Source organism: Lissotriton helveticus, chromosome 11, assembly GCF_964261635.1.
Source record: "Lissotriton helveticus chromosome 11, aLisHel1.1, whole genome shotgun sequence".
In the NCBI taxonomy this organism is placed as follows: Eukaryota; Metazoa; Chordata; class Amphibia; order Caudata; family Salamandridae; genus Lissotriton; species Lissotriton helveticus.
In genome coordinates, this window is record NC_136072.1 from 1,097,295,833 (window position 1) to 1,097,310,184 (window position 14,352).

The 14,352-nt window shown below is 44.9% G+C and overlaps 1 protein-coding gene across 1 annotated transcript in view; it reads left to right on the plus strand.

The window, feature by feature from the left end:
* SPECC1L (sperm antigen with calponin homology and coiled-coil domains 1 like) overlaps positions 1-14,352 on the plus strand; it is a 622,366-nt gene that overhangs the window by 198,238 nt on the left and 409,776 nt on the right. Inside the window, exon 5 of the mRNA XM_078667759.1 lies at positions 1,913-2,120. Coding sequence (XP_078523885.1) covers positions 1,913-2,120 — 208 coding nt within the window. The remainder of the gene's footprint in view (positions 1-1,912; positions 2,121-14,352) is intronic.

Genomic DNA, 14,352 nt, shown 5'->3' on the forward strand with positions numbered 1-14,352 from the left:
ACCCAAGATTAAGAATAATGTTTTCTGGTAGCAGGAATGGTTTAAGAAATATTTGGAATAGCCTGCCGTAGAGTATTTAGCTGTCCAAGGCCAAAACACCCACCTCCCCTTCGTGGCATGCACACATGCAACAAAATGAGAAAGTTATGTGTGCATTTTGCAAGGTGCATGCAGCCTTTATGGTCCTCTACAAAAATATATCTCTACAGCAACCCCTAGCAGTGAGGTATATGTGTTGTGCAATATGGAAACAAAAATGTATGTCTTAAGAAGCTTAACAACCTTATAGAAAATAAAAGGAGAAAAGCGGAGTAGGAAAGATAGAAAACGAGAAAATGACAGGAAGGAAGGAAGAGGAAGGAAGAAAAAGGTTGGGATGATGGAGCAGATAAAAGAGGAGGAGAGAAATAAAGGGAAGACGAAAGAGAAATAGAAAAAAAAACATAGGAATGAAGAAAATTTGAAAATGAAAAAGAAGAAAAGAAAAGAAAGGGAGAGGAAGAGAAAAAAGGCGCGAGAGATAAGAATAAGTGACAAAAGAAAAAAGAGCAAAATTAAAAATGAAAAAGGAGAAAAAAGGAAAACAAGAGATGACAATAAAGAGAAAGAAAGAAAGGAAAGATATGGTGAATGAAAGGAAGCAAGAGAAAGATATAGAGTGGAGGAAAAATGAAGAAGGGAGAGAAAAGGAAAGAAGGACATTTAAATGTAGTGCAGTTGCCAAAACGTACTATATGAAGTCGGCTATTTTGAAGCAATATTTTGCATGGAGAAAATTTGAAAACAGTGTGCTTTAAGCTGGTGCATTTTACGTTTTTCAGGCTTCTTAGCAAATAGAAGCACAACATTTTTTCACAAAAAGGTGTGCTACTTGATGCTGCTGCATTGTCGGATTCCTAGCCTCTCAGAAAGAGGCACACAATGTTTTAAAGTGCAGCCTTTGAAGGTAGGATATCCGCAGAGGCTCCAATCCAGTTGACAGGCAGCAAGCTACTCGGAGAGAGCCTGAGAGTTACTGGTAGCTCGCAAACAACCTTTTGGAGAAGTATGTAGATGAATAGGGTTGGTGATTGTGCATATTTTTTGTAAGGCTAGCTGCTATAACTTCAAACACTCGCTTGTACACCATGAGTTTTGTTGCGAATGCCTAAATTGTACTTGAGTGCAGCTTGGAGACAGTAATCATAAAGCAAGTCTGTAGACTTCTAAACACAAGCTCTTCCCTTTACCGACTCCCCTACACTCTTCTACTCCCTCCCCCCCAAGATCAGCCATTGAGGCCCATTAATTGTGGGATGGCTTAAAGGAGTTGGTGTTCTGAGACCTCTATGTAAAGTCTGTTTTGCCTGCATGTGTCCTTCTTCAGTCCCATATATAAATCCAAGCTCTCCCTCTTGGCTGGGGTAATGTTTTGACTTCTAAACATCGTATGCTGCAATTGCGTTCTGCCCAGAAGCTGACGTCGTGTACTAGCTGGAGTGGCTTGGTTGCAGAGTTAACACCTCAAACCAGTGGTGTCAGAGAGGAAGTGGCAAATTGTATGTGCCTGCCTCCCGAAACACAGTGCTGGGCTCCAATGTGATTAGGCAGGTCTTGAATCTGTGCATTAACACAGGTGGCTAAAAGCAGGTAAGCAAGGGGAGCCCACTGAGACAAGAGTAGAGTTGAGAACCAAGCTAGGAAGGCTCTGACCATCTGAAGAAATTTATGATTTTTCTCTGATTTATTATTCTGTGTGAGCCTCCAGTTAACAAGCATTGTAGCATGACTGTAAACATAAACTACTAAGTGGTAAATAGTGCTCAGGGTACACACCTCTAATTACCCCAGTACAGGGTTGGCACCTTGGGGCTCAGATGAGCTGATTGGTTGAAGGTGAGCTGTGTTTTCAGCACTCTCTCTTGCCCTGCAGGTGGAGGACGAGTATGCTGCCTTTCGTGAGGAGGCCAAGAAGCAGATTGAGGACCTGACTGTGGATCTGGAGAAAGTGCGGGCAGAGCTGGAGGAGAAGGAGACTGAGCACAGTGACATGAAGGAGACCATCTTTGAGCTAGAGGACGAGGTGGAGCAGCACCGCGCTGTGAAGCTGCACGACAACCTCATCATCTCGGATCTTGAAAGTAGGTGCAGGCCTTGCAGTGCTTTGAAACACAGAGGATGCTGAGCAGCCACAGACTCACTAAGCCAGGGGCACCTTAAGGCAGATAACAAAACTGGCCCTTCCCAGTACCTTGAAAGTGATACTTCGGCTATAGTGTTGCCACCCCTAGTAAGGTATTATCTCTATGAAGGCTCTGGCTAGTGTGAAAGTAACACCGCGACCAATGTTCTGGCCAGAACCAGCACATAGATAGCTTTGCCAAGGACATGGGTAGCACTGTAGGGGTGATACTTCTGCAAGGGTCATTGTAACACGCCAGAAGGGCCGTGCCATGATTAAACCTCCTGCCTGGGCCATCTGGGGGTACCTCCGCCAATCTAATAGCATCAGGACCACAGCCAATGCCACCAGAGACACATACTGCACTATCACTATGGGTACATCTGCCCAGGTCATTGCCACGTGGGAGATTTTTTTTGCAGTTTTTTTTTAAATAAATATCACAAACGTGGCCTGTGGGTAGTAGAGTTATTTACAAAAGAATCAGACTATACACATTCTTAGGCATGGGAGACACGATGTTGAGCCGAGTGTGAGATTTTAACCTGGCTTCCCTGTTCCCAAGTCGGATGTTTTTGCTGTTAGGCCCATCTCCTCCCCTCCTGTGAGTGTCGATTAAGGAGAAACCAAGATAGTAGCCGTGTTCCAGGAGACATGGTCGCAGATGCTACATAGAACATTTCTAGTAAGGTCCTGTGTAAGGGTGGTGACTCCGAAGGTAGACCACTATATATGAAACCATAAATTCAGAAGGTGCTGTGGCAGTGAGGGTTGCCTGACTTCAAGATGGAGTGGTGGGGGGGCCAGATTTCTTAGGGAATCCTATAGCTGGTTGAGGTCCAGAGATTGTCTTGCCTTTTCTTTACAGGCACAGGAGACCAACAAGCTTGCTCTTTATTGTGATCTAAATGTTGTACACAATGAGTGAGCACTCTCACCTTTTCTCCCATGCATTAGTTGCTGAGATGTTTTTGTGGAGTTGTTCATTGGTGACATGATTGAGCCATTCATTTAAGAACTGCATTTTGGTTGTGGATGTGGGGAATTTAACAGAGGTTTTTGGTGTTTTGCCTGGATATTTTTTTATGTTGGCTAGATTTGGACTAGCTCTTTGGATATTAAGGGATTCATGAAATCTTTGGCAGAATTCTGGCACATGTATCTGAAGCCCTTGCCCACTCTCGTCGTGGTCTTTTAAAATTCAGATGCAGCAGTTCAGTACTTGGCTGAAAGGTTTGGTTGGCACAGTAGGAGCAGAATGCCTTTGTTAACCTCTCTGAACAACAGACATTTTTTGGTAGCTGTGACTGAGTGCGAGACTTTCTTTGAAAGTGTGGATTAATTGTGAGAACCACTATGCCATTCATTTGAATTCCAAAATAACCGCACAGGCAAACTATAAACCAACTATTTGCTTAAAGAAAATGATCTCGAGACAGGGGAAGCTTTTGGCTTACTTTGGGAGAGAGGGTGAAGTAGGAGAAATCACAACAATAGAAGGGGCAGTGAGAGTTCTTTGTCTAAACATCTAAATGTAAATCAAAGCATGGTGATCTAGTTCATTTGGCGACCATGCCCAGGTATCCTTAACAAGATGTTTCACTGGCCAGGCGCGTGCCAGAAAAGTTAGCAGGCCTAATGTGGGCATTTGTCAAATCTTACAATGTGAAGCACTCTTAACATTGGCAAATAATGCAGACTTTTATGGGAAATAAATTGTGTCTAATTTCAGATTTGCACTTCTCTGTTATGGCTAACTGAGTGTTAGAGGTGTAAAGCCGGGGTGAATATGAAAGTCATGTTCCTGGGCTGCCTCAGTAAGTGGAAAAATTGGTACAGGCTGTTTGACTGCAATATTAGATCATCCTGCTGCAAAAGTGCTATTTATTAGTGAGAGTGGTGGTACCCGATTTGGGAAACCTTTTACAAAGTATTCAGATGTTTTACTTTTTTAACTAAAAAAATGAATTTTTATATAATTAGCCTTTGTATGATTTGAAACGTTTGTCATACTGATCTCCCTTTTTTTTTTTTTTTTTTTAAGAAAAGAAATTCAGTCTATTGTACAATAAATTAGACTTTCGGTGGGAAACCAAGTGTACTAAGTACACATAAATAAAGTTAGTTTAGTCTTTGTCTAGACATGGTCAGTGCTAAGGACCCTCTTTATCTAGAGAAACTGTGACGAAAGCTCACTAGATACTGAAAAAGTGAATCTCATGCTTTCGATTGTAAGTTTCCTATGCATTGATCACACTGATCTGGGCTTTCATTAAAGTAGATGAAATGTAGTTTAAATCTTTTGATGGACTTGTAGTGCAGATTTTATGGGCTTACTTACACCATTGTTGTTTCTGGGGGGCTACAGTTGTGATAATCAACTAAGAATCAATAAGACACAAAGTCATTGAAACTGTACCACATTTATTAAAATAAATATTCAGGAAAGTAAAATGTAATCTCATGTTGTTACTATATGAATGAATCCAACATTCTTGATTAGGTCATACTCTGTTTTCTATGTCCATTCCTTACTCTTTTCATTGAGGTGAGATTCACCAAGAACATTTTACATTAGAGATTTAAATCATAAACTTTGAAAGGTGCATCAATAGAGCAACCTTATTTTATATGTAAGGAATATTATATCACGGACTTTATAATCGCAAAATGTCATTAAGTTCCAAACCTACTTCAAAGTTCCAAATGATTTAACTTTGAGATAAGTAAAATATTAACAACCCAGTTTCAGTTTGATGGACTCCACAACAAGCTTCCTTATCACATTCCATAAAGGATGCTTCTAGTCCATCGCTTTGTTCCTTGAAATTTAAATAAGGCCGCCGTCTACTTACATTCATTTTAAATATGACCTCTGTTTCAAAGTGAGAGATCATCAAGAGTTCTTGTTACTCGGGTGATTAGGTACCCCTGCAGGAATGTCAAGGCGTCAGCACCACAACTGCAGGAACAGCCAGATCATGTACATCCTCACACAAGACTTTCCCCGGGGGACGCTGAGGCATAGACATTACTGCATCAGGACATCTTCGTCAGGGCCTGTTGAACCATCTGGGTCATGAATGTATGTATGCACTATGGGGTCAAAGTCATGGGTATAGTCGATTAATCATTGAAGGGGGAGATGGGTTCTGAGTATAGGAGTGACTATTATTTCGTTGTGGTGTAGTGTTTTAAAGTGGTACATCTTTGTTTCTTTCCTAAATTGTATTAGGGCTCTGTTGTCCTGATGGCTACAGAGGTGTCATTCCAGATCTATGGTGCATCGACGGAGAGAAAGCCGGTTGCCTTGTTTTCTTTCTCTTTTTTTGCACTACTTCATCTCCGGTTTGACTGTGTCCTGGTTGTGGGTATGCCAAGAACCACTGGAGACGGTGAGCTTGTCAGCCAGTTAGTCAAGAATGGCAGATGTGATTGCTCTGTATATGATGCTACTAGTTTTGAAGCTGGTGCAGTCTGGCAAGGGGTGTTCCATCAAGGTGGGGGTGATGTGCTCGTGTTCCTTCAGGCTTTTGGTGAGGCATGCTGTCACATGCAGGATGCCCTTAGGGGGCCACTGTGGGCTTTGGGGGGCCTCTGAGCTTGACATTTCTACCATCTAGATGCTAGAGAGAATGAGAAATTGAATAGCCGTTCCGAAGTGCCTTTCAGGGAGCATCGGTTTCACTTTCTTTAGAAGAGAAAGCTGGTACCAGGTGGTGTTTATTTTTGGTGATGTATTCGTTGAGGGTGAGGTTGTTTTCCTGAGTGTCCTAGCACTAGATGAAAGTTGGGGTTCAGATCCATTCTGTTTCATGGTGGCCAGCCATGTTTCAATTAGTTATTTCTTGTACTTGAATTCCGATTAAGTTTCAGGTAGCTGCTGGGCATTCAGGTCTGGATGAGGTGCAAACAGTGGTTGATGCGTTGAATATTTGGAGTCTGTCAAGTAGAGTTGTGTGGTTTTGGCACATTGGTAAATTGTGATGCAGCTATCGATTTAATAGAGCGCCAGTGGCTCCTTGTAGAGGTTGAAGATGAGGGGGGCAAGACAGCACCCAGTCCTTCCCATGCTTTCCAAATGCTAGTCGTGTAGGAGGGCCTCCAAGCTATACAAGAGTGATCTGCATGTTTTGACTTGCATGCTGGGTAATTGGTCTGAAGCAGGTGTTTGACCTTCTGAGCTTCCCTAGATCTCCTGGGCAGCTTGGTCAATTAACTGAAGCCCAGCTCAGGTGAGGTGGTGAAAGGATTGAGACCAGGCACAGTGTAAACCTGTTCATTATCACATGCCCAACAAATATCTTTAGGTCGCTTTCAACGAACGAGTGAATTTTAGCAGTTATAAGGCCACTCTATCCACAGTAGGTCTCGGTGTCCCTTTTTGGTAGATGTCTGTATATGCCACTCAATAAATCCTCAGATAGGTCTTTAATATAAACAGCTCAGAATAAAAGAGCTGCACTAATTTAGAACGGAGTGTGTGGTGGTGGGGGGGGGGGCTTTGCCTGTGACCCCCTCAGAGTAATTGCAGCATGAGCTTTATGTTTGAGGCACCTGCATTTTGGGCTGCTGTTGGCGTTTTGGTCCTCAGCCATCATGGCATACAACAGGGCAGAGTTACTCTATGGAGCTTCAGAGTCACATACCTCTCAAGAGCTGGCGCTGAAGGTTTTTAATATGGCGGCCTAGGGGCAGCTATGTGTGGAACGTTGTTCTCCAGTTGGAGACCAATCCTTATGATCCAGTCCGGGGACAGTTTTTCCATATTCCCACCTCGTATTTTGTGTTTTTATTTCATATTTATTTTCTGAATAACCCATACTCCCAAAACGTGAAGTCTAAATCGGTTTTGATCAGTACCTAAAAGGGGTACGTGCCGCAGTCCAGTTGTTGGTGCTTTCCCGGCATAATTGGGCTCTCTAATACTTGGCGTTTATGCTCTATTCCCTCCTAGGGGCTTTCCCAATGTCTTTGGATTGGAGGGTCATGGTCACGAATTGTTTTTGCATCCATTGGTACCTTGCATTCATTTTGGTTGCATCGCTGGCCCAGGCATTTCTAGACAGGGTATGTGATTCCTTAGCCCCCCGGGAAACCTCATGATTCTGTGTAGAAGTCTCTGTGAATTGGAGCTCAGTCTGTACATTGGGTCAGTTACATAGGTCTTACACAAGGAGACCGACTTTCTGCGTATCCAACAACTATGTAACTGAGTTCCATTTGGATTACTGAATGTAAATGTGTAACCTGTGGAATATCCTCAAATCTCACGTAGACCCGACTCTTCTGGGCCTAGGTTGGACGCCCCTGGCACACGTTCTGCTCCCTGCATTGAATGCCGAGCCGGGCGTGCTGAGGGAGGCCAGTTCCAGGGCCCTCCGTGCTGATCCGTCCGTCCGTCTGTTGTACGAGGAAGGGACGCGGCCCACGCCACCCCTGGAGCAACAGATCCTAGAGCCGGCCAACTATCCCAGAATGAGGCCCTTTTCCCATGATCCATAGGGGGCCTCGAGCCCTCCCGAGTAAGGTATGCGGAATATTTCCTGTCCAAAAACAGCGGAGCTCGTCCAAAACAGTGGCCCAGACCCCTCGGTCAGCCAGAGGGCGTCGGCATCCTCTCACTCCTGCCCGAACCCATCTTTGGACGTGCTTTCTTACACTCTCCCTGGAATCTGCTCTCACGTGGCCCTTTTCCAGTGTTCCTACCTGGCACCGCCCCCTCCCTTCTGCCGCCTCTCCCCTTCAAACATGCATTTGCTGCACATTTTGTCACTCGTTTCTTGAAATCGCTCTCCTCTTCAGGCTTGCTCTTGCACACCCTGTATCTCTTTACCGCCCTCCATACAAAGCCCCCCCCTGCCTCCTATCCCTTCACAGTTTTGCTTCATTCAGCCCTCCAAGTCCACGCTCACAGTCCCTTCCTTCTTCTTAATGTAACAACCCCAGTACCCAGGGCTTTAAGTGCAATGAAAAAATTAGGGGGGTCTCTCAAAGGGGGATGGCCGATGTAATTAATGTCGTGCCTTAAATATACACAAGCTAAAAATCTGTGCTTAGCATAGTGTGCCGCCCAACTGGTATTTTGCTGCTTCTGTCATTGCATACAGACATATAATACTGATTCAACATGTAGCATTACAGCTACAACAAGCCAAGGCTATTGGCTTTGCCAATGTTTGTTGTTTGTTTAATATAAATCAGCAACAACTATGGCTTCGTTGTATCGAATATTGAAAATGCTTCATTTCTGAAATGATGAGACTGTGAAAGCACTATAGCAAGTCACTTTGAAGTTACCTCAAAAGTAGGAAAGGGTGGTACTGCTGCAGAGGTAAGATGTGTTTCTTTCTTTCACCCTGAGGGCAAAAATGGAAAACCTGATAGAGACCTGGTTCGACACCTGCTTTATAGAACTGCCAGTCTCCGCACTCATACTCGCACACTCCCTGCATCTCCTGTCTTCAGCTCCTTTGTGATTCCACACTCCATGTGTCTCCGGTCTCCTGCTCTCATACTCGCACACTCCCTGCATCTCCTGTCTTCAGCTCCTTTGTGATTCCACACTCCATGTGTCTCCGGTCTCCTTCACTCATACTCGCACACTCCCTGCATCTCCTGTCTTCAGCTCCTTTGTGATTCCACACTCCATGTGTCTCCGGTCTCCTTCACTCATACTCGCACACTCCCTGCATCTCCTGTCTTCAGCTCCTTTGTGATTCCACACTCCATGTGTCTCCGGTCTCCTGCTCTCATACTCGCACACTCCCTGCATCTCCTGTCTTCAGCTCCTTTGTGATTCCACACTCCATGTGTCTCCGGTCTCCTGCTCTCATACTCGCACACTCCCTGCATCTCCTGTCTTCAGCTCCTTTGTGATTCCACACTCCATGTGTCTCCGGTCTCCTTCACTCATACTCGCACACTCCCTGCATCTCCTGTCTTCAGCTCCTTTGTGATTCCACACTCCATGTGTCTCCGGTCTCCTTCACTTATACTCGCACACTCCCTGCATCTCCTGTCTTCCACTCCTTTGTGATTCCACACTCCATGCGTCTTCTGTCTCCTTCACTCATACTCGCACACTCCCTGCAGCTCCTGTCTTCAGCTCCTTTGTGATTCCACACTCCATGTGTCTCCGGTCTCCTTCACTCATACTCGCACACTCCCTGCATCTCCTGTCTTCAGCTCCTTTGTGATTCCACACTCCATGTGTCTCCGGTCTCCTTCACTCATACTCGCACACTCCCTGCATCTCCTGTCTTCCACTCCTTTGTGATTCCACACTCCATGCGTCTTCTGTCTCCTTCACTCATACTCGCACACTCCCTGCATCTCCTGTCTTCCACTCCTTTGTGATTCCACACTCCATGCGTCTTCTGTCTCCTTCACTCATACTCGCACACTCCCTGCATCTCCTGTCTTCCACTCCTTTGTGATTCCATACTCAATGCGTCTTCTGTCTCCTTCACTCATACTTGCACACTCCTTGCATCCCCTGTCTTCACCTCCTTTATGATTCCATACTCCATGCGTCTTCTGTCTCCTTCACTCATACTCGCACACTCCCTGCATCTCCTGTCTTCCACTCCTTTGTGATTCCACACTCCATGCGTCTTCTGTCTCCTTCACTCATACTCGCACACTCCCTGCATCTCCTGTCTTCCACTCCTTTGTGATTCCATACTCCATGCGTCTTCTGTCTCCTTCACTCATACTTGCACACTCCTTGCATCCCCTGTCTTCAGCTCCTTTATGATTCCACACTCCCTCCGTCTCCTGCATTCATCCTCGCACACTCCCTGCATCTCCTGTCTTCCACTCCTTTGTGATTCCACACTCCATGTCTCTCCGGTCTCCTTCACTCATACTCGCACACTCCCTGCATCTCCTGTCTTCCACTCCTTTGTGATTCCACACTCCATGCGTCCTGAGTCTCCTTCACTCATACTCGCACTCCTTGCATCCCCTGTCTTCAGCTCCTTTATGATTCCACACTCCCTCCGTCTCCTGCACTCATACTCGCACATTCCCTGCACCCGTCTTTAGCCCCTTCACGATGCCACACTCCCTGCATCTCCCGTCTCCTGCACTCATACTTGCACATTCCCTGCGTCCCCTGCCTTCCGCTCACTCATGATTCCATACTCCATCCGTCTCCTATATCCTTGATTTATACTCGCACACTTCCTGCACCTAGGGTGACCAACTGGCATGGGTGCAAATTCAGGACGGTAAGTGTAAAAATTCAGGACAAAGGGTCAAGATTCAGGACAAAAATTCAGGACACAAGGTCAAAATTCAGGACAAAACGTCGGGACAAAAGGTAAGTTTTACAGACACATCTGAGGAAGTTGCACAATAGTATACAAGTGAGTAAATAGACAACCATTTAAGTACAAGTCAAAATAAGTTTAGGTAAGGTTGAGACAATCGTGCACTTTATGGTTTTTCGGTATGCGTGCAGCTTTGAGCAACTGTGCTGTTTTATTGTTGTACTTCATATGATAGTAATCTATTTATATGGTTACTGCACTTGGTTGTCCAGTCCGATATTTTGTTTACAACTCATATTCCTGAGCAGGCATGTTTGGTGATAGAAGTGGTCAGGAAGATCTGCCCGGATAGTCTTTGTTACTAGCATCTCATATCCGAGTGCCATTGTGAGATGTAATGCGGCACGCATAGGCCAACTAAAGGGAGGATTGCTGTGATGAACCCGCTATATCGAACGCATTATGGGTTTTTCAGCAAGTGGAAATTAAAATATGGAATTTGACTTTGTTTATGGAGGCTTCCAGAGAGTTGCACTAGCTGACGAAGTCACAAAGGTGCTTTTCCCTGCAGCTTTCTTAAAGAAGGCACTGTCGATACACTATTACATCGTTTATTTTTTACGCTTTGCCTTTTGCTACAAACACAATATACATTTCAAGCACAGCTCATGCCACTATGAGGCTTTCCCTAAAAGCTAAAACAAAACATGCAAACATTTACAATTATTAGTGTAACATTCAAGTAGCAGTTAGGTGTCACTCAAAATGTCATATGTATGATGTATAGATCCCACACATAAGCACAGAGCAAATACTGAATAGTAACATATAAGCAAGGGAGTAGCCAGAAAATCAAAAGACCTCCCACTTTGAACTAAAGCTCCTATGGCACCAAGAAAGCAAATAAGTCATCACAGCCCTCCCCAGAAGAGCTCTCTTGTCCAAGGATCTAGCCATCCATCCTTCCATCAAACTCCTGATATCCAGCATTTCAAATTTACATTCTGTCATCTATTAATTCTTTCATCCATAATTCAGTCTTTCACCATTCATTCTGTCCTTCCATCTGTGTGCCCATCCATATCCAAACATTTTCAAACATTTGCAAACGTATCCATCATCTATCCTTCCATCCATCATTTCACTCATCCATCCATCATTTCACTCATCCACCCTTTCACTCATCCATCCATCATCCATCCACCCTTTCACCCAATCCATCCTTTCATTCATCCATCCACTTTTCCACCCACCCATCCATCCACTCATCCATCCAGCCATTTACCCTTACATCCAAGCCAACCTTTCACTCATCCATCCACTCTTCCATCCATCCATTCACTCACTCATCCACCCATTTACCCTTTCACCCATCCAGCCACCCTTTCACTTACTTATCCATCACCCAGTCACTCATCCATATACCCATTCAACTTTTCACTCATCCATCCTTTCTCCCAGTTCTCCACCCTCCCTTTCACTCATGTATGCATTCTTTAAAACATACATCTTTACATTCTTCCTTTCACTCATCCACACACCCATTCCCCCATCCATTCTGCCAATCATTCATCCATGCTTTAACTCATCCATCCATCTATCCTCCCTTTCACGCTCCATTCCCCTTTTACTTAGCCAGTCATCCTTCCATCCTCCCTTCACTCATAAATCAATCCATTGACCTCTATCCTTTCTCTCATCCATCCACCCTTTCACTCATCTATCCATCCTTTTTAGGTCTCGCCTGTCGATGCGCATGCGCATCGAGCAAGCGAGACTATAGGGGCTCATCCACACTTTATCTAACTTGCAAGGAATCGTGGCGATTCCTTGCAGTGCCCGTGACTTTTAAGCTCAATGCGCATGTGCATTGAGCTTAAAAGCGCGTGCACAGCCGCCCGCATTCCTCCGACACCTTTGAAGTGAAGCTTAGCTTCACTTCAAAGGCCCGGCTTGTTCACACCCACATGCCGCTCTGCCCCGCTCCGCCCCCTCCCCTGAGTCATCCTGCCTGCCCTCGACGTTCCCCCCGCCCCCTCCCGCCACGCAATGCCGAGAGCTTGTTGTCACTTTGATTCCGGCTTAATGCTGAGGCTGCTGCCCAACGCGTGACGCATTTGTTAAATGAACCTTGATTGAATGCGAGTTATATTTAATTTAATTTGCAGTGTATTGGTTTAATTAAAGTGACTGTCAGAAGAGAAGGGCGCACACACACGGTGTGCCTAAACTGGTCTCTGCCCTCGCGGCCCTGGCGTCTCTTTTAGGATGTTACCTCGCTGGATTAGTCTTTACACTGATCATGCTTCGAGGCGCCCCTCTCTACCTCATGTCTTAAATTTGGCGCCAGTCCTCGTCCTGTTCTACAAATATTATGACTGCTGCAATTTATACCACACTCTACTGTCTTTACTTTATTTATATGTAGGAACATTTTAGGAATATGTAATATGTATGTCTTCTGTAAAGCGCTTTGGAACATTTGGCTAATGTCCGCGCTATATAAAAATGCTGTGCGGTTGACTCTCCACCATCCCCGCCATTTCTTTTATGAGAGGCGTACTTGGCCCGCCCCGGGGTCCATTCTCTGCTGGAAGAGGCCCACCTTCTTCAAGTATGGCAGCGCGCCTTTCTTTTGTCATGGACATCGAGGCTTGCCTTCAAACACACTTTTACTCTCAGCGCGGTGCTCAGCAACGTTTATGTGACACTTAATACACTTGAGGAGTTATTGTAGCAATTTACATCCGGCAGTATACTTAACTACATGCAGCCCTTCAGCATCAAGAAATGTGACTGGCTCTGCGGCAGAGCCTCTGCCCCAGTCCATTAAGCCTCATAGAGACACCAACCTGACCCGTGACTGTTTATGCTCCAGGCCAGAACCTCCATTGAGATGTCAGTCATGAGACTACCTTCCCCACAGCCCCTCAAGCCCCATGGAGACATGAGACTGACGTGACTTACTCTGTCCGGGCCCTAACGCAACAAACTAACATACAAGTCTTGAAGCGTTCCCGTTTTCCGGACTATACTGCAGTTCAGCTGCTCAGCAAACCGAAGGATCCTATCTTGCACACTTGTATTTTGCAGGTTTTTTTTTTTTGCAGTTTTGATATAGCGCAAATTCAACTCTAAGCTATTGATTGGAACGGTTAACATGGTACCCGTTACATTGCACAAGGACAAATTTGGTTTTTGTAGGTACGGATAATGATGCGATTTCCCCAGGATCACTGGATGTCGAGCCAACCCCAAGATTAGAACCTGGTTCCCCCGCTCAGAAGTGGTTAGCCCAGACTGATGTCACATTCTCTCCCCATGGCCTAATCTTCACAAACCCGTGTGAAATCTCGAGGGGAGCTGCGAGGTTTAAAGGACCCGCTTTATCTTTCTGTAAAACGCGCTCATTCATCTTCTGTTTGAGCTGTAATTGTTTTGTACGATTCTTTCCTTTTAATAGTAGCTTCTCCTCTTTCTTAGTGACCTTTGGAATTGTAAATGTATGCCAAGGTATCTATTGCTGTTAGCGTGGGTAATACAAGCAATCTCATTTATTCATTCATTCAAATATAATATTGCGCATCCCCAACTTGCTGACCCGTCCTGTGTTTAATGGCTGTAGAGCATCCCCAACCGGCTGAACACGTCCTGTGTTTAATGGCTGTGGAACTATTGATCTCTGTGTTACACATATAGCCCCTGCATCCAGGTACATGGTACATTCTACAAATATTATGACTGCTGCAATTTATACCACACTCTACTGTCTTTACTTTATTTATATGTAGGAACATTTTAGGAATATGTAATATGTATGTCTTCTGTAAAGCGCTTTGGAACCTTTGGCTAATGTCCGCGCTATATAAAAATGCATACATGCATAAACTTATAAACAACTCGCACTATGTATTA